Source organism: Gopherus evgoodei, chromosome 2, assembly GCF_007399415.2.
Source record: "Gopherus evgoodei ecotype Sinaloan lineage chromosome 2, rGopEvg1_v1.p, whole genome shotgun sequence".
Lineage (NCBI taxonomy): Eukaryota > Metazoa > Chordata > Testudines > Testudinidae > Gopherus > Gopherus evgoodei.
Genome location: NC_044323.1, coordinates 171,941,074 through 171,962,534, shown reverse-complemented (window position 1 = coordinate 171,962,534; position 21,461 = coordinate 171,941,074). Strand labels below are relative to the sequence as shown.

The following is a 21,461-nucleotide window of genomic DNA, read 5'->3' as shown; positions in this document are numbered from 1 at the left end:
CTTCACACATGCTCACTAGGACATCATCGACTCCATAACCTGTGGTTGAACTACAGCATCTCTTAATTTAAAAATGTGAACTGACTGAGAAGCCATCGAGTCTTTTGGTAAATTATTCCAATGATTATCCTCCCTCTTAAAAATTTGCACTTTACCTTCCATTTGATTTTGTTAAACTTCACCTTCCAGCTATAGGATCTCGTTATGCCTCTGTCTGCTGAATTAAAGAACCTCTACTACCAAATATCTTCTTTCCATGTGGGTACTTCTCCCATGCATGAAACACCCTTCTTGAGCTAGTCTGCAAAGCAACTTCAATCCCCATATTTAAATCCTTCCTTAAGGCCCACTCTAAATGTGACATCTACAAGCCAACCAACTGATTAGTTTTTGTCAAATGAATGTCAAAAATCTCTTCTCTACTCTCTGAATACTGTGAATAGTTTTGAGTTTTAAAAATTCATCTAATAAAAAAATTGTTTATGCATATCTATATCTACTTCCCCTTGTGTGGGAGTGTAATCGGAGCCAAGGCAAAAACAGTATTTAACAAGTTGTAATGTTTGCGCAGATATACAGTTATCTTAAAAACTAAGGCCACAATCTTACAGTAAGTCTGCATGTCTGGACCTCTGCAGCCTGGTAGGACTCCATGAAGCAGTGAATAGGCCTTTATGCGGGGTTTGTTTGAGGATGGGGCCTAAAGTGTGTACCCAGAAGTGGCTATCCCCAAGCCCTCAAACAGAAAAGGCTTGTTTACACTGAAATAATATATAAGGCTATCTGGTGACCACAATGTCACATACCTTCAGAAATACAGTTAGCTCTATCCGTAAAACAAGAAAAAGAAAGTGAGGAACCCAGAATGAGCATGAGTAAGAAAAAATTAATCCGAACATTTCAATTAAAATGTAATTCAGGCGCACATATTCCAATGAATTTGTACTATCTGTTTTATAGACTTATTAGAGAGAAAAGGTGGGGAAGGCAATAGCTTTTATTGAAGCAACGTCCGTTGGTCAGACAGACAAGTTTTCAAACTTCTTCAGGTCTCAGAAAGGTATTGAAGAGCGCTGTATAGCTGGAAAGCTTGTCTCTCGCATCAACAGAAGTTGGTCTAATAAAAGCTACTACCTCACCCACCTTGTCTCTCTTGTATCATGGGACTAATAGGGCTATATTATATACTTATTGAAATACCAGCCAAAACAACATGCGGGCCTTGCAGCAGATTGTAAAATCTTTAGGCTCAGTTCTGCCATGGGTAGTGCGGATTTATGCCACTATACAGAGCTTATGAAAATAATCGTGGTATGTTCACTGCAAGCTTTATTGACTTCTTCAATCCAGTGCTGTAGGGTAGTCATTTAGAGACAAGAGCCCTGTTTTACTGGCTCAGTAAATGGCAGTGCCAGGCACCTCCCATCGCAGGGACCTGTCCCACAAGAATCAGCAGCCAAGACCCGGCCCCTGTACGTGCAAGGGATTTAATAAACCCCAAGTACCAGCAACCTGTGCTGCGTGCACCACACCCACCAGCTCCGTCCCACCCCACCGGCAAGGGAACCAGGGGAGGGTCCTTGGCTGGCGGGGCAAAACCCAGGGCAAGGTGCACAGAGTCACAGGGTTCCTCCCCCACCCGGGCTTACTGGGAGGGGGAAGCCCCAGGCAGAGCCACCTTGTCCAGGCAGGGAAAGGCCCCGAGGTGCCCGTTATGAGCTCCGGATTCAAGGTTCAGGGTCTGGTCTCTTAGGAGCCTGACTCCGCCCCCCCCCCCATGCACCCGCAGGCAGACCTGCCCCCCGTTCCCGCCCACCCCCCCCCCCCGGGCTTGCGGTGGTTTCCATCACACGGCGGGTTCGCAGCTCGGTGCCCGGCTCCCAGCGCACAGACTGTCCCAGCCCCGGAGCAGGAGCAGCCACTGACGAGAAACAAACTCACCGGGCACCAACGGGCCCCCCCGGCCTCGGCTGCTTGAACCAACCGTGCGGCCCGATGCCCAGGGCGGACTCCGGCTCCCGGCGTCTCCTCCCCGCCCGCCAGCACCGAGCGGCCCCGGGTTGGAAACGAAACCCAACTCCCAGCCCCGCTCCCCGCCCGCGGTTCGCGGTTTCCCCCGCGCCTGAGGCAGCTAGCGCGGCAGGACCCGCCCCACACGCAGGCGGGCCCCGCGGCAGAGGGCGCCAGGCCGGGACTGACCATGGGGCGGTATCGGGCGGCGGCTGCTGCAGGGAGCCGAACGTCGGCGATGGTCGCTGAAGCGGCTCCAGTGGCGCCGGGCAAAGGGGCGGTGGCCTCGGGCTTGTGTTAGCTCCGGCAACCCCCGGGATCCCGCCCTCCCTCCTAGAGCCCGGAAGCGCCGGGATCCACCCACGGGGCGTTTCATGCCTCCGCCGGTCTCCAATTCCCTGCAGCAGCTGCCTAGGGCGAGGTAGGGGCTGCCTTGCAGGACCGATGTTTCTCTGGCAGAGTTACGTGCAATCGCGTCGTCCGAGGCTGTGCCACTGCCGAGCGTGTGCACGTGCTCATTGCTCGTGCCGAGAGAACCTTGGTGCCCTTCCTCTGCCTTTTGCCTAATGAGGTTCAACGCGGCCCCACTTTCCAAGCCCCTAGTAGCGCTGCCGCTGCTGGGTGAATAGAGATCTCGGTGGAGGAGAGACATGCTGGAACGATTCAGGCGGGGAGGGGGACTTAATAGGGACCTCTACGCTGTGCTGTAAAGTCAGTGACCCCACTCCCCCCGCTGTTTTTTCCCTACCAGAACAAAAGATCTAAGTCCATAATAATAATAATTAATAAAAAATTAATAAGGTTTTACGCCTAAAACCAAAGGACAGTGATGTGAGTGGAAAAGAAAATCTATTTTCGTTTGTATAGACAGGAGCAGAAAGGGGAAAGTACTGTCAGGTGGATTTGGCTGCAAATATATATTGTGTAAACTGTACATAGAGAACAAGGAGTCCGGTGGCACCTTAAAGACTAACAGTTTTATTTGGGCATAAGCTTTTGTGGGGAAAAAACCCATTTCTTCAGATAGCTGAAGAGGTGAGGATTTAGAAGTGAGGTTTTTTACCCACAAAAGCTTGTGCCCAAATAAATCTGTTAATATTTAAGGTGCCACCAGACTCCTTGTTGTTTTGAGGGATACAGACTAACACAGCTACTCCCTGATATTTGTGCATAGAGAGTATTTTTCACTTGTGAAGGAGGAGCACAACTGGTTCATTATGGTATTTTATATGGATGTGTACACTCGTCTATAAAAGTAAGATTTATTAATTTTTGTTTTGGTATAATCAGTTTTACAGTCTTTCTTTCAGATAGCATAAACCCTGCTGGCTTAGACAAATAGTTCTGGTCAGCATCTGTGACTCTAGTACAGCAGTACTGTGAAAATGGGCTTGTTAAGCAGCTGAACAAATAAAACTCAGGTCCAGTGGTGTCACAAGCAGCTGTCACAAAACAAACACATTTCAGCATCTAATCTGGGCCAAACTAAGTCCTGCAGTAATAGAATTCAAATTCACTGGCTTCAGTGTACATGCCAAGGTTGAATTTGGTTTGTTGTCTGAATCTGTATTTATATATCTGTATTTGGGTACATATAGAAAAAAAGTAAGTATTTTTCTTTGTATTAGTGAGCTAGTTATGTTCAGGGAAGCTTGCACACACTGCCTTCTTTGCTGCTTTGAGTTGTTCTGTTAGGGTTAAATTTCATACATGCTCCCGGCAGATTCATAGAAACAAGTTACTAAGGCCCTGTCTAGACTAGGAAAAGGGGATGTGTCTACCAAATGTATTAGCTAACATTTTAAATAACATGATTTTAAACACCATTTTGCAGCCTAATGCAGACAAAGAAAATGATATTTTTAAAAGTCTCAGCTGAGTATGAACAATGCTTAATTTGTGCCAGGTTTTGCCAGGGCTGAGCCCCGGCACCTCTAGGCTTGACAGTTCACAGTGCTGGCACCTCTGGGCTTGCTGCATCTGTTATGTATGTAGAAAAAATAAAAAATAAGAAAATTAAAAAAAAATTGTTTGAGCCCTGGCACCTCTTTCATTACAAATTAAGCATTAGGCATAATCAATTCTAGTTAAATAACGATTATTTTGGAATGGTAACAATGAAAACATACTGTAAATATTAAGAGTGCTTAGAATATCATATCCTAACAAAACAGTACTGACAACTTCCCCGCCCCCCGAACTCTCCACTATCTATAATCAACTAAATCACCAATCTGACAGTAGAAACATAACCTCAGTGTTTTTTTATTGCTTTAAGTGCAAATCATACACTAGAGTTACGGAGTAAAATATCAGCTAAAAGCACATTGGAATTTGGGTAAATAACAGGAATATCTTTTCTACACTGCATTCTTGAAATGAAAACCTATTTTTCTACTTTATTAGTGATACAGGTATCTAGGAATGGGTGCAAATTACAACCAGTAATTACATTAACAATACATGAATGATGCAGACTTTAGATCATATGTCCATGAGCATTATAGTCAGATGAGAGGCATGCTGGTGAAAGTTTTCATATCAGTTGTGCCCATCAGAATTGTTAGATAAACTAATTTACAAATATTTTTAAAAGATCAGGCACAGGAACAAACATTAGGATGAGCAACATGACACACCTGCATAGCCCTCTAGAAACAGCTGCAGGTCATGAAATGGACAAAGATGACAAGTTCACTGGCTGGGGAGGCTAGGCCAGTTAACTGACTCTGTGCCAACATTGTCAGAGAGCATTGTCAGAATGTTTAGTGCCTCATCCAGAGTCCTTCCTCTGACAGCACTAAAAACTGAATTGGGCCCTTAGGGAGGTAAAGGATGGTCTTAGTAAATATAAATGTGTAGTTTAAAGAGCCTCTAGGGAGCACTGAATTTCACATGCTTTTGCCTTAGATTTTATGAAATTACAATAATTTCCAAAATGTTAATTTTCAAAGTGAAAATTTAGACTAAAGATATGGAATTTTTTTGTACACTTCCAAGTTTATTACATGTCAGACAATAAAATCTCTAACAAACTCATTACTGTCTATATGATAACACTTCAGTCAGCCAAATCACACTCCTAATGAAATCAGTGGGTGGAGGATTTGGCCTAATGTTGATTTTCCTATGCTTCTATGAGGAGTGTTGTTACTGATTGAACAACTCTCTTAGCACTTATGAAGGTACAAAGTATGTCCAGCAGACTGACTCCTCAATGGTCCAGCATCTGTCATTTAGACAGAATGGCATGGTTCTAAATGGAATGCTGTGGACAGTATGTGATGAGGTTAAATTTCTATTTTAACACTCTGAAAGAACAAAAGAAAATATGTTTTCATTGAGAAAAACTTCATAAATACAACTCAAGGCAAATATTATGAAATTCAGAGTTAATGCTGAATTGCTATCATTAACTGGCCTTGTGCCTGGGATTTGCAAACAGAACTTACTGTGTTTTCTGTCACCCTTTGTATACAGACCTGCAATACCTGTGAATAAGAGACTTAATTATTAAGCACTTCACTGTGGCTGGGTCTAATGTGTCCATGGGCGACAGTAGCAGAGATTAAGATAAATTATCCTCCCCCAAATCATTTTGCATGACTGCTTTAGACCTGCTCCCATCTTGTCTGCAAGTATGGGGATGCAGTCATGGCATGAATGCTGAGGTGTATTCTCCTCTCCTATGAAGAAATAGGTGGGGAGGGACAGAGACTACAGAGCCATGACTCTGGCCCCCATAACACTAGCCAGGAGAGCAGGCTCAGTGCAGTGTGTAGTATGCTGCGCTCTGTAAGGGGCTGCAGTAGATTACAGTCTGCTCAGTACAGCAGAGGAGCACAGAAGAAAATGTGCCTCAGCGTGTCTCTGAGGCACAGTTACTTCTGATGGAGGCAGCTTATGTTCAGGGCTCTAACTAAAAGCACCAACTAGATCTAAGCTTTGAATTTCAGGCTTCAATTTGTATTTCCCAGTTGCATGGTGAGCAAATGATGTTATTTGGTAGCAGAGAGTAATACATTCTAGGGGGAGCAGAATCTGCCAAAGAAGAGGATGCTGTTGGTTTTGTTGTGCCTGATGAAGAAGAGGAAAGGATGATCTGCCTTAAATCTTACAGAATTTAAGGATGTTCTCACTGCTACAACGACTGCACTGCCACCTGCAGCCTCAGTGCCTTCTTCATTGACCTCAACAAAGGACTTGTGAAAAACTTGTGACAAATACAGATCGTTATTGTTAGACATCCCTGTGAAATCAGCTTGGCTCTGAATGAAGGCATCTTTCATCCCCATGCTGCTCAAAGTGGATTTGAGGTTATAGCTCTCTTCCAATTTGATCCTGGGCAGAAACAACTCCACTTCAGACGTTTTCATCATTTCTGGGCTGGTCCACTTGGATAATTTCTCATATGTCAATTCCCTCTCTAGCTACAGTGAGTTAAGAAAGAGAGGGATTTAGAAAATTAAAAAGCAAAAAGGGAATCATGAGTAAATGAAAAAAGCTCATCATAAAGGCACAAAACACATGTATTGCTACCATCCATGGCTATTGCCCTCATTATAGGATGTGCTACATGCAAATAGGGTTTGATCTTGCAAGGTGCTAAGTAACGTATGCTCCTGTTTATCTAAATGGGAGGTGACCTTACATGCAGGGTTGGGTCCATAGAGGAGTTCCTTGTTTTTTCTATTTAAACGTACATGGGAATGTTTCCCTCTTATGCACATATAGTGCTCCTGTTAATGTTAATATAACATCTACATGTGCTTGCAAGGAAGACTTGTCCCTTCGCAATTATATATGATTGGTGTTCATGGGGACAAGTAAGAGGATATGGTCCTTGCCCAGATGTTCTTGCAAATGGTGCGTCTGATTTTTCATGTTGAGATCTCTGGGTTCCCATTGAGTTGAGGCACTCAGAACCAACTGTGAGGAGCTTAGGTCCTTGTAAGGTGGGTTACTAATTACCTATTTCACTAGATAAAGAGAGTCCAGAAAACAGGGGGAAAGGGAGTAAAGCTCTTGGAAGAGCATTAATTGCAAGGGGCCCGAGAGTCCGATTGTGGTCAGGGCAAAAGAACTGGCTTCAACAACCAGTTTGGAATTCTTGTTTAGGGGAATCACCACATAATGTATAGCAAGTACTACACTTCCCATTTAATGCAGTTATCTCAACAGAATGCTGAAAATCCTGCATATCACACTGGAAAATCAAGTATTCCCTAAATACATGTATGACTTTATGGAGTCCACAAGACATGCACATGTTGAAACCAATTATCCCCCTGCTAGAAGCCTTCTTCTTCCTCACCCCACTTCCTCATGATTTATTACTCTCTCATTGCATCACATCTGAAACTAGGCTGTTAGCTATTCTGGGATACAAACCTGGTCTATTTGTTCTGGAAAATTCCTTGTGCTCTTTTGGATTTCATCTAGATAATAATACGTCATGTCAATCAGGGGTGGCTCTATGTATTTTGCCACCCCAAGCACAGCAGTCAGGTGGCTTTCAGTGGCATGCCTGCTGGAGGTCCGCTGGTCCCGTGCCTTCAGTGTACCCGCCGTGGAATTGCCGACGAAACCACGGGACCTGTGGACCTCCCACAGGTGACCGACAGGCCACTGCCTGCAGTTGCCACCCCAGGCTGGTGCCTGGAGCCACCCCTGATGCCAATGATACATACCCCTTAACATTGTACCTCTAGGTGGGGTCATCGTCAGAACTGCTAAGTTTCACTTCACAGTTCTTATCCTGCTCACAAAAAGGCACATGTATGCCATACTTTTGTCTACAACCATTTGCAGTAATGTACAGGATGTTGCTAAATTCATTCTGAGCATTATCCCATAGCTGTCTCACACTGAAGAAATGTTAAATTCCACTTTTGTGGACCAGCAATATATCATAATGGTTTTACCTGTTCCAGACCAGTAGATTTATCCTCAATGTCATCTGGTAATAGGATGAGCATGCTGAGGTCATTATTGACGTATGGAAGCTCAGCAATTTTAACCTTCATTGTTTCCAAGTAGCATATTGGAAATCTATCTTTTAGAAACATCATCTGCACTGGTTTAGTCTTGGTCTGTGAAATTATATATCTCCATAAGAAAATAAATATTACTTCTTTCTTTAAAACATATGGGTTATCAGTAAATATGTATGACTTGCTTCAGATGAAATAAGAATAAAAGTTTGAATACAGATTTATGAACCAAAGTTGATTGCATGGTTTAACAGTGCTTTCATTAGAAAATATTAATTGTCCTGTTGTTTGTCTCAAAGCATTGTTTTCCATGACCTGGACTCATCTTCCACTGTTCCCCAGTACATGTGTAATAACTCATAGAAGGTGGGACAGAGGAGCCAGAAAATTCTGCAAGGATCACCTCATTGAGTTTCCTGACATTTGTTCCTATTACAGGAAAGACCTTTGAGGAGACAGAGTTGGGGGAGGCGCACAGCTCCCAACACTGAAAATTCTGGGGAACCTCTAAGTATAAGGAGAAAGGTCACTGCATTCAGGGGCTACTTTGGTCTCTTCTCCACCCTGGCAGAAAAGAAAAATGCTGCCTTTGGCTGACTTTCTGCTGGCTTAGCAGTAGCAGCTGTAGAGTGAATTCTATAAATATTAATGATGCCGCATGGATAATAAATACAAATACTCAGTGTCTGTAAAGTTTCAGGGATTCAGGAAGTTCACTTAGTTTCAGTTATGGAGCAGTGCTGTGCAAAGGGTCGGGGTGGGGGTGCTATATTTAGATGCACGAGAAGTAATTTTGGTTTGCAGGAGTTTCATGAAGTCCTTTACAATTTCACTTCCTATGTGTTTGCAACTCCTGAGTTCCATAAACTATAAGTACCTACATGGGGAACAGAAACTTATAATATAGGGCTCTTCAATCTAGCAGATAAGGGTAGAACAAGAACCAATGGCTGGAAGTTGAAGCCAAGCAAATTCAGACTAGAAATAAAGGCACAAATATTTAATGGTGAGAGTAATTAACCATGGGAACAACTTACCAGGGTTGTGCTGGATTCTCCATCACTGGACATTTAAAAAATCAAGATTGGCTATTTTTCTAAAAGATATGCAGTAGTTCAAGCACAAGTTATTGGATTTGAGGCAGGAAGTTAGTACCGAGAAGTCTTGTGACTTGTGTTAGGCAAGAGGTCAGATTAGACTATCACAACGGTTCTTTGTAGCCTTAATCTAAGTCCCACTGACTTTAAATGAGTGTTAGGCTCGTAAGTCACTTGAAAAATGGAATTTAGGCTCCTAAATCCCATAGGTGCCTTTGAAAATGTTATAGTCTATAGAACTGCGGAGCCTTCACATTAACGGGGTATTCACATGTAGTCATGGTATTCACTAATGTTTCTAATAACATAAGGCCCAACAGTCTCCTCTTGAAGCTAAAAACCATTTTTCAAATCTTTGCTTAAACTATGTAGTAATTTTACTAACTAAATATTAAAATTGTCACGTTTATTTACTTTAGGCCATGCATCGAGCTACCAGTAGTTTTACGATGGAATATGAACCGTGGGTGAATGATTTTCATGCTATATGGAGGTTTCTTACTGTTCAGCGGCATGAACGTAAGTGGAACATACCTTGCTCAGTCTGAAGGGATTCTCAGACGTGTTTTCATTCAGAAATCTCTTTTCCCACTTTCCTTTGAAATAAATGGCATTAACCAGGACCAGTACGGTGTTGGAATCAACAGCACCTCTAGGCAGCAGATTCTGGATTTTCCCTTTCAAAGGAAGAAGAATCGTGTTTTTATTTCAGTGCAGTACAGCAAGTGGCTATTTCTAATCTTGCTTTCTCTTTAATTATCCACTGAGAATGTGTGTGCCTCAGAACCCCTGATCTCTGAGTGAGTTTCCAAATTCTGCCAAATCAGAATGGTAGCATTTTATACCCATTTCACCCTCCTTCTGCACAGGAGTAAATAACAGCACAAGGCGCTAGGCTGTGAAGAATCAGGCTCATGAAAAAGAGAGTCCATGGTCATAAATCCTGCTCCTGTAGTTTTAGCAGTGATGGTGGCCCATGAGACCAGAGACCCTGCAGGAGCTCTTGATTCTTTAAAGGAAATCAGGTTCTAAAGGCGGTTCCCTTCTTTCTTTTGGGATTTTATCCAAAACTCATTGAAGTCAATGGGAGTCTTTCCATTGCATTCAAAAAACTCTGAATTAGACGCTTGAAACTGTTCAGCTGTTCATTTGTCCACCTCTCCCTCCTCAATTTCCACATTAGCTCCACTAGTGCCTGATTACAGGAGGAACACGTAAAAATGGAGCCACCTACCCAAAAGGACTTAGCAACTATAGTGGGAGAAGAGCAAAGTTCTGATTGTTTGTCCTTAGCTTACCCTCAGTTTGGCTTTCTACCCAGGAATTGATTTCTTTTCTGGCTTGTTCTGCAGCTTTTGTAAAGTTAACTGCTTGGGGCTGTGCATGGTAATAGTTTTTAACGAATTCTACATATTCCTGAAAGGTAGGAGAGAAAATTTGCTATTAAAGTAAATTCAAAATGGCATCACTTAAAAAAATTCAGATTGCTGTACAACATAACTACTACAATACTAAAGAGAGTACAATTCAGCTTAAGCTAGATAAAATTTAAAAGTAAGATCGACGGCACAGTATATTTAATAATTAGAGCTGGTTGAATTTCTATTTCAATTCCACTGGAAATTCCCATTTATCCCAAATCAGAACAAAAAGTTAAAATTTTGAAATTTTCTGTGAAATGATAATTCTGAAAACATTCTTTTAGGAAATATCAAAATGATCTAATAATAAGGATAACTGGAATGCTGTGTGTCTAGTTCTGGAGCCCACAATTCAAGAAGGATGTTGATAAACTGGAGAGGGTTCAGAGAAGAGTCACGAGAAGGGTTAAAGGAACAGAAAATGCAGTGGTAAACACAAGGAGCTCAATCTACGTAACAAAGAGAAGGTTAAGAGATGACTTGATTACATTCTGTAAGTACCTACATAGGGAATAAACATATAACAGTGAGTTCTTCAGACTAGCAGAGAAAGGTATAACAAAAAGAACGGGAGTTCTCGTGGCACCTTAGAGACTAACAAATTTATTTGAGCATTTAGCTTTCGTCGACTACAGCCCACTTCATCGGATACATAGAATGGAACATATAGTGAGGAGATCTATATACATACAGAGAACATGAAAAGGTGGGAGTTGCCCACTCTAAGAGGCTAATTAATTAAGATGAGCTATTATCAGCAGGAGAAAAAAACTTTTGTATGTATGTATATATATATCTCCTCACTATATGTTCCATTCTATTCATCCGATGAAGTGGGCTGCAGCCCACGAAAGCTTATGCTCAAATAAATGTGTTAATCTCTAAGGTGCCACAGGTACTCCTGTTCTTTTTGCAGATACAGACTAACACAGCTGCTACTCTGAAAGGTATAACACAATCCTGTGGCTGGAAGTTGAAGCTAGACAGATTCAGACTGGAAATAAGATGTACATTTTTTACCGTGAGAGTAATTAACAACTGGAACAATTTATCAAGGCTTATGGTGGATTCTCCAACACTGACAAGTTAAAAATCAGGACTGGATGTTTTTCTAAAAGATCTGATCTAGGAATTATTTTGGAGATGTTCTATGGAGGTCAGACTAGATGATGGTTGTGGTCCGTTCTGGCCTTAGAATGCATGAAAATTTTCCATTTTAATAAGGTTGAAGTGGTTTGTTTCAACTTTATTGTTTTAACTTTATATAATATGAACTATAAGTAATAATATAAATGTATACTATCTAATATAAAAGTTAAATAATGTCAAAACAAAGCACTTTGACTTTATCGAAGAGTTTTGATAATTTTTCATCAGAAATTTAGACAAAATCTATATGTTCCCACAAAACATTTCAGTTTTATCACATCAGCATTTCCCATTGGCAAATTGTTCTTTTGGAAATTTTTCAATCTGCTCTATTAATAATCTTGGGTTTTGATCAGTATTGAGTGTCATAAATATCTTTCAAAACTTTCTCTTCAGATTAGTAAAAGTATTCAACTTACACTATGAAACTGGAAAGTCTGTTCCTCATACAGTCTGTTGGCAGTTTTAAGCAAGTAAGAATTTTGGGGTTTGTTGATTGAAGAGATTAATGCCTGGAACTCAGAATGAATGTCTTCAGCTTTGCAGTCCTCAGATACCTTTAAAAGAGACACAATGAACTTGGAAATCACATTTCTTTATTAAAATGTTGTAAGTCCTAAGATTACTACAGTTAACAGAAATTACTAGGGGAAGGGGAGGGCAGATTCCTCTTTTTTTTTCTGTTTATTGACTCTGCCTTTGACTGAATTGTCTGTAATCAGATTGTTTTCACTGGACAGTGAGCAGGTCAGTTTCTCCCTTGCTGCGAAGACTTTTACAAACATCATCGGATGAGTACTTCTAGCTACAGCTTAGGTGAGACTTAAAGTTTGAGCTCCACTCCTGCACCATGAAGACTGTGTCATTCAACACAGGGTCACACAGCTCTGGTGGAAATCACATCTCTGATAGAGCACAGCTGTGCTGGGGGTGAGGGGTAGCTTTCCCTCAGCACTAGAAGCAGCAACAGGGTGCCATTACTGAGGGATTATAAAAGGGGAGCAAGTTAGGGGACTTAGAAGGTGAGAGATGGAGGCCTCTGTTTCTCTTAAAAGCAGAAGACCTTGTCTAACAAGCCATCTTTAATTCAGCAGCCAGAGATTCCCTGCTGAGGAACTACAGCTGGTTCACCTGCATAAAATGCTGGCACAGAGGCTTTTGAGACATCTTCAGGGAGAACATCCACCCCTATCCCTGACCCACTCTGAAAATGCTGAGAGGAAAAGGGCTTGTCCTTAGAGCTGTCTGAGGAGCAGAACACCTCAGGCAGCTCCCCCCTCCGGTCTAATGAACCAAGGCAGATTCATCAGAATGCATCTGCTGGGGAAATAAGGGTATTGTCTCCCCTCCCCCATCTCTCCAGCACCACATGCACCTGGTCATTCTCCTACCTTCCCACAGACACTTATCAAGTCTTTCCTAGACTCAATATATTGTCACATACCCCATTCCCACCTTAACTTCCACATCATGCTTTCCCTCTTTATAGCAACACATCATAACCTTCACAACTGCACATATGCCTTTAGGATATGTCTGTAGCTATCCAGTCTCTGAGGTCAGAGTTCAGGTTTTGCCTTGCAATGTGAGTTAGAGGAACTCTGTGTGTGTGTGTCGTCCATCTGTACATGTGTGAGGTGGAAGGGAGTTCCCTGGAGAGGTGCAGAGTCATTGGCATGTTACGTTCATAGATTCATAAACTCTAGGACTGGAAGGGATCTTGAGAGGTCATCCAGTCCAGTCCCCTGCCCTCATGGCAGGACCAAATACTGTCTAGACCATCCCTGATAGACATTTATCTAATCTACTCTTAAATATCTCCAGAGATGGAGATTCCACAACCTCCCTAGGCAATTTATTCCAGTGTTTAACTATCCTGACAGGAACTTTTTCCTAATGTCCAACCTAAATCTCCCTTGCTGCAGTTTAAGCCCATTGCTTCTTGTTCTATCATTAGAGGCTAAGGTGAACAAGTTTTCTCCCTCCTCCTGATGACACCCTTTTAGATACCTGAAAACTGCTGTCATGTCCCCCTCAGTCTTCTCTTTTCCAGATGAAATAAACCCAATTCTTTCAGCCTTCCTTCATAGGTCATGTTCTCAAGACCTTTAATCATTCTTGTTGCTCTTCTCTGGACCCTCTCCAATTTCTCCACATCTTTCTTGAAATGTGGTGCCCAGAACTGGACACAATACTCCAGTTGAGGCCTAACCAGCTCAGAGTAGAGCAGAAGAATGACTTCTCGTGTCTTGTTTACAACACATCTGTTAATGCATCCCAGAATCACGTTTGCTTTTTTTGCAACAGTGTCACACTGTTGACTCATATTTAACTTGTGGTCCACTATGACCCCTAGATCTCTTTCTGCCATCCTCCTTCCTAGACAGTCTCTTCTCATTTTGTATGTGTGAAACTGATTGTTCCTTCCTAAGTGGAGCACTTTGCATTTGTCTTTATTGAACTTTATCCGGTTTACCTCAGACCATTTCTCCAATTTGTTCAGATCATTTTGAATTTTGACCCTGTCCTCCAAAACAGTTGCAATCCCTCCCAGTTTGGTATCATTTGCAAACTTAATAAGTGTACTTTCTATGCCAACATCTAAGTCGTTGATGAAGATATTGAACAGAGCCTGTCCCAAAACAGACCCCTGTGGAACCCCACTTGCTATACCTTTCCAGCAGGATTGGGAGCCATTAATAACTATTCTCTGAGTACGGTTATCCAGCCAGTTATGCACCCACCTTATAGTAGCCCCATCTACATTTTATTTGCCTAGTTTATCGATAAGGATATCATGTGAGACCATATCAAATGCCTTACTAAAGTCTAGGTATATCACATCCACCACTTCTCCCTTATCCACAAGGCTTGTTATCCTATCAAAGAAAGCTATCAGATTGGTTTGACATGATTTGTTCTTTACAAATCCATGGTGGCTATTCCCTATCACCTTACCACCTTCCAAGTGTTTGCAGATGATTTCTTTAATTACTTGCTCCATTATCTTCCCTGGCACAGAAGTTAAACTAACTGGTCTGTAGTTTCCTGGGTTGTTTTTATTTCCCTTTTTATAGATGGGCACTATATTTGCCCTTTTCCAGTCTTCTGGAATCTCTCCCATCTCCCATGACTTTCCAAAGATAATAGCTAGAGGCTCAGAGACCTCCTCTATTAACTCCTGGAGTATTCTAGGATGCATTTCATCAGGCCTTGGTGACTTGCAGGCATCTAACATTTCTAAGTGATTTTTAACTTGCTCTTTTTTTATTTTAGCTTCTAAACCTACTCCCTTCCCATGAGCATTCACTATGTTAGACATTCCTTCAGACTTCTCAGTGAAGACTGAAACAAAGAAGTCATTAAGCATCTCTGCCATTTCCAAGTTTCCTGTTACTATTTCTCCCTCCTGACTGAGCAGTGGGCCTACCCTGTCCTTGGTCTTCCTCTTGCTTCTAATCTATTGATAAAAAGTCTTCTTGTTTCCCTTTATTCCCATAGCTAGTTTGAGCTCATTTTGTGCCTTTGCCTTTCTAATCTTGCCCCTTGCTGTTCAGGAGTATGAATCAAGGTGCCTTTCCTGCCTTTGAAGGTTTGAGTGAGTGTGTTTTGCACTTAAGCAACCTTAATTGGTTATTAACTATGATTTTTCAGGGTGGGGGGAGCAATATAGATGTAGGCTGAAAACAACCAACCAATAGCCTGATTCAAACTAGTGACACTGTTGAACTTTCCTATTCCCAGAAGAACAGCGGATTTGTTTCTCTGATATTTTGGTTCTAAAGAATACCATCTTCCTTTTCTTTGGCCTCCCACGAGAAGTTCTTGTCACCTGCAAACAGCCTTCTCCGGTTCTTGTTGTTTTCTTAAAATGAAGCACCTGCAAGCCGAGTTTGTAAAAATAGTAAATATACTTGAAGACAGCTATCTAAGACAAATGTGCACACATATTGATTACTTGTGACCTATTTGTCAAAACCTCCAATTTATTGTAATTAGTCAGCAAAGATTGTTGCTATTTAGCCTGCTAAGGACACCATAGCTATGATTTTCAATGATGATTTGAATGTAACTGAGACCCAGGTCACAACCACACAGTCTCATTGCTGGCTTAATAACAGGTCATTATTATGAATCAGGTGGAAATTAACTTAGTCATATAGTCAGACTATGTAAAATTCATGATGGCTTCAGCCATTTATTATTATACTCCATTTATTATTGGGCATCATTGATGTGCTAGATGCTGTATAATATATAAAGGCACAGTGCTTCCCCAAGGGTTTACAACCTCTGTTAAAAAGACAATGCAGTTTAGTTGCCTAATACACAGAATGGCCAAATGAAAGTGTAATGACAGAGCCACCAAATGGTAATGATCAGATAAACTTATGCTCAAAGCATAGGTAGTAGCAGCAACAAAACACAATTCAAGGTATGATCACTGCAAATTACAATGGTTATGCAACTTTATCATTTTTATTAGCAAAATTCAGACAAATGTAAACAGATTGAAATCGGACTAAACTGAAAAGGTTTGAATTGTGAGTGTAAACCGACTGTCATGGAAGAGCTATGGATGAACCAAGCCACGTTTTCAGCATTGGCATTTATGTATGTACAGAACAATCATATTCACATCTTAGAAACATGTTTAAAATAATGTTAAATTGAGTTTTACGGGAAAGCTAAAATGGAAGGTCAGGTTCTAAACCATCAGGGCAGCTCCAGTCTGGCAAACCAGCAGCACCACTCTGGGAAGTATGGGAGCAGGTGAGATGAAGGGGCTAGTGAAGGTGTTGAGAAATGATGGGGTCTTCAGTCTGAGTAGGGGACATTTCCCTCTCAGTGGGTTACCTGTTGGATTCAGAGAACCTCAATCCAAAAAGAATTCCAGAAAACTGAGGTAAATAAAGGAGATTTCTGCCTAGGGAAGGTAAGGAGACACCTGGAGAAGTTACTAGGAGCCACTCAACTACCCAGGATCAGTGTGCTCCGACCAAGCCCCCTTTCACCTCAGGAAAGCCCCCAAGCCAATAGGGCCAGGAGCTACCACCTGAAACTCCCCTTTACAGGGAGCTGCCCCAGTAGTTTAGAACCTGACCTTCCATTTTAGCTTTCCCTTTGAACAGAACACTGGATCCGGCCCAGAGTACCTGAACAGTGTGGGGTACAGAGAGTTACCGGGAAACTCTGAAATTAGTTCAAATTGCAGGGAATTTGTTATTCCCTATAGTCTACCCAGCATTTCCATTCACCATTCCTTCAACGATATTGTGTTTGATACTGTAGTATCAGGTTGTTGTAGCACGTGTAGGAACCATTTATCATATCAAGATATATATAGGACATTGTCAAATTTCACAACCTACCTCAGCCATCTGTGTTGCAGTGTTACCTTTTGCCCCCACATAAGTCATGGCCAGAGCAGATGAAATACTCCAAGGGGAAAAGAAAATGTTTTGGCCTTTAAAAGATTCATTCAGCTTTTTGAAAAGGTCGAGGGTAAAACTACCGTTTGATGCTGAGAGAGAGTCCATTGCTGAAAACTAAGACAAATATATGAAGACAGAGTGTAACAGTTTGACTTCACTGGAGCCAAGATTTTACCTTGATCTCCAGCTTGTGTTGTTTTCTCTGTATCCTAACAAACTAACTTTCCTCAGAAACTGGAAAATGTATCTAAGTGACAATGATTCCAGATTCCCTTAGACTATCTGCCCTATAGTTTCTGCTGTAAATCTATACCTAGGTACTTGTACAACACACAAATCATATCATGCACACTCTTTACTGTTATATAAAGATTTCAATATGACTTAGGCACCTAACCTGCTTTGGTGCTTTTGAAAATACCAGTAGGCACCTCTCTGCATCTTTAGGTGCCTAAATACCTTTGATAATCTGGGCCTCAGTCCTTGGCCTCTTTGGGTCCTGTGGCTGTCAACAAGTTGCATTATGGAGTATCCAAACACATACTAAGTCATGGATTCTTTTGTTATGAGAAGACTAACAAGAGGATGACAGAATACAAATCTTTTTCTTCCCCCTCAGGGGAACAACAATTTAGTACTTGGCCCATTAATTTGCTGTGTTGTACCATCTCACAGCAAGAATTACCACCTGAATAGATTTATTCTTACTTATATAATCTAAGATTTTAAGGAACAGGATTGTCATCTACTCAAGAAAATTCTTCCTTTGATTGATTACTTTGTGCCATATCAGCATCTTTTCTTAAACTCTGTAAGTATATAATATAATACTCTGTTTTCTAAGAACTGAAATCTAAATTAAATTTACAATGAAAATGTGCAATTCCTGTTTTACTGCATAACATTTAGTTTTTATCATTTAATCTGCCCTGTCAAGCATGGTTTAAGTAGTTAAAAAGAAGTTTCAAAGAAAGCTAATTATGTCTATTTAAATATTTACATTACCTCAGATTCCTGTGAGAGAGAAGGAATTACTTGCGTTGTGGGCTGCGTTCTGAGTCTGTTTGTTAGGCAACAAACACGTTCAGAAATATAAAACAGTTGTGCTTCCTTCTGGCCTCCATCCTCCACTCTTACTGCCCTATGTGTTTCGCCACCTACGTTTACCCCTCCTCCCTACCAGTTTCCAGAACTTTCTGTTGTAAAGAATGCCCCAATTGTTGACATACTCTATATTAGTTTGGCAATAAATATGTTTAGAAATAAAATGAGATTGCAGCTCACTCTTCTTCTAGCCTACATTCTCCACTCCTAGTCCCCAATATGTTTTCCCACCTAAACCTATCCTTACTCCTCACCACTTTCCAGAAATTTTTATTGTAGAGTTTGACCTGATTATTGATCCACTGTATGTATTTTAAACAGCAATCTTAGAGATTTAGAAGAGGAATACAGTGATCTTATAAGATCTGCTATTTTAGGCATAGAATAAGCAAAAATACCACAGAGTGGCCTAATGTAAGAATGGCTGGTGATGTAGTCCATTACAACTCTCTTTTTGGTAGTGGTGAGACTTTTTGTTTAAAATAAGTGCAGTTAGCATTTAATTTACACCAAACACCACAAATGTCTGTCTTTGTGCTGGATTAGTGCTGTGTGTGGCCTGATTCTCCACTGCATTGTTCCAGTTTGAAACCAGTGTAACTCTATAGATTTCAATTAAGGTGTATCAGTGTAAAACTGAAGTAATGCAGGGATCAATTAGATCTTGTGACTCCGCCATCCTCATTTAAAACCATTAGGAATATAGATACCGCCATGCCACCAAATCAGACAAACAGTCCAACTGGCTTGGTATTCGGCCTCCAACAGTGACCAATACTAGATATTTAAGTGGAGGACTTAAGACTCCGAAAATGGGCTTGTCAAAGAATGCATGGAGTTAGCGCTAAAATATTCCCATGTCAGAAGTTTCTCTCTAATTTGAGGCAGTTGCTGGGGCTCTGTGTACTGAAGGATCAGGGTTAGTATCCCTTTTTAATTTAAAGGCTGGACTAAAGAACATCCCTGGATGCACAAACTGATCCACACTCAGTGCAGTGGATGCTGAAATGTTGAAACATTTTTTTTAAAACTTCAAAGGCTTTTTTGTTTCTTTGTTTCATGCTGAGACCCAACATGAAAATTAATAGCTCATGTGCTGCCAGGAGTTTCCTCTCTCCGAGATAGTAGAAAAGGAATTCTGAAATGCACAGGTACCCTCACCTTGCCTTGTATTTTGAAAATCTATGGCTGTTAGCTGTATGAAGGAGCACTTTTCTAGAAAGTATGTCTGTGTAGACCAGGGGTCGGCAACCTTTCAGGAGTGGTGCGCCAAGTCTTCATTTATTCACTCTGATTTAAGGTTTCACGTGCTAGTAATACATGTAAACATTTTTAGAAGGTTTCTTTTTATGTCTATAATATATAACTAAACTATTGTTGTATGTAAAGTAAATAAGTTTTTTTAAATGTTTAAGAAGCTTCATTTAAAAATAAATTAAAAAGCAGAGCCCCCGGACTCGTGGCCAGGACCCAGGCAGTGTGAGTGCCACTGAAAATCAGCTTGCGTGCTGCCTTTGGCACACATGCCATAGGTTGTCTACCCCTGGTGTAGACATATACCATAATAGGTACTTCTTTGGGGTTACATTTTAGCACACAGCTTTATCTTGTTATCTTCAACAGGACAGTATTTAGATGGAATGTGGTCATGCAGTCAGAGTGAGTATAATAAAATAAATAAACCCTTATGTAATGTTATTTCATGTTTGTTCTTTTCCTATTCAGGAAGCAGCACTTAGAAGAAAGGTGTGTGCTGCATCCCAGAAGCATGGACTTCCAAAGTGTTTGCAGGCAGGTAGGAATATTTTCAATAGAGCTGGAGGTTTGCTAGTGTACCCAGCTTATTTAATCTCTGCCCTGAATTCAAAGAGTTAGGAGCAGTCCCAGAAAAGGTAGGAAATTATTCAAAAAACTCTGTGCTTCTAGTATTTTATTCCACTGTAACTGATTGCTGAATCTGAACAAAGAGCTCCAACACCAAAATGTATGAAGATATGGGTTCTGCATAAACATACTGCATGATAGTTACAGATAAATAATTAGGGCCTGTTTCTCCATCGCCCCAGTGTGACTCCATCGATTTCAGTGAGGTTACTCTGTCATAAAGCCAGAAGAAGGCAATGGAGAACTAGTCCCTAGTACAGGGGTGGGCAAATTTTTTGGCCCAAGGGCCACATCTGGGAATAGAAATTGTATGGAGGGCCATGAATGCTCATGAAATTGGGGTTGGGGTGTGGGAGGAGGTGAGGGTTCTGATTGGTGATATGGGCTCCGGGGTGGGCCAGAAATGAGGAGTTCAGGGTGCAGGAGGGGGCTTCAGGTTGGGCAGGGGGAGTAGGGTGTGGGGAGGCATGAGGGCTCTGGCTGGGGGGTGCAGGCTCTGGAGTGGGGTTGGGGATGAGAAGTTTGGGGTGAAGGAGGGTGCTTCAGGCTGGGATTGAGGGGTTTGGAGGGCAGAAGTGGGATCAGGGCTGGGGCAGGGCATTGGGGTGCAAAAAGAGGCTGAGGGTGCAGGCTCAAGCAGCACCCGGAAGCAACGGCCATATCCCCACTCTGGCTACCACATGGAGCCATGGTCAGGCAGCTCTGTGTGCTGCCCCATCTTCAGGCGTCATCCCTGCAGCTCCCGTTGGCCACAGTTCCCAGCCAAAGGGAGCTGCAAGGGCAGCACTTGGGGCAGGGGCATCATGCAGAACAGAGCCCTCTGGCTGCCCTTACACGTAGGAGCTGAAGCAGGGCCATGCAGCTGCTTCCAGGAGCAGTGTGGAGCGGCCCCCAACCCTGCTCCCCAGCTGGAGTGCCGGAGCAAGGAAAGCCCCGGACCCCGAGCCCCAGCAGGGGCTCAAGGGCTGGCTTAAAATGGCTGGTGATCCGAATCTGGCCTGCGGGCCACCTCTGCCCTGGTATGATGCTGGCTGAAAGTAAAATTATTACAAAGCAGATGGTTGTAAGAAAAATGCATTTTATTTCTTATAGTTCACACAATTGATTCTTGTACAATACTTGCCCATTGGCATATTATCTGCAGAGGAAACAGAACACTTGCAAGCTGTCTGCAAACAAGAAAAAATGCCAGTAGAAATGTAAAGATTACAAAACATTTGCATTCAAATGGTTTTATTGCATTGCTAGCCATGCCTATGTTAAGTCAGTATAATTCATGAGACTGTGGGCCACAGCCTCATCTGGTATAATTGGCCTAGCTCCATTGACTTCAGTGGGGGTGGTCCAATCTGCACCTACTGAAGATCT

General features: G+C 41.9%; 1 protein-coding gene across 1 annotated transcript in view; it reads right to left on the bottom strand.

The window, feature by feature from the left end:
* LOC115645022 (serpin B10-like) overlaps positions 1 to 18,263 on the bottom strand; it is a 42,449-nt gene extending 24,186 nt beyond the window's left edge. The window contains 8 exon segments of the mRNA XM_030549430.1: positions 6,042 to 6,440; positions 7,935 to 8,102; positions 9,635 to 9,777; positions 10,399 to 10,516; positions 12,090 to 12,227; positions 15,461 to 15,550; positions 17,043 to 17,219; positions 18,111 to 18,263. Of these exon segments, the coding sequence (XP_030405290.1) occupies positions 6,042 to 6,440; positions 7,935 to 8,102; positions 9,635 to 9,777; positions 10,399 to 10,516; positions 12,090 to 12,227; positions 15,461 to 15,550; positions 17,043 to 17,210 (1,224 nt within the window). The 5' untranslated portion in view covers positions 17,211 to 17,219; positions 18,111 to 18,263.
* Between the last annotated feature and the right edge of the window lie 3,198 nt (positions 18,264 to 21,461).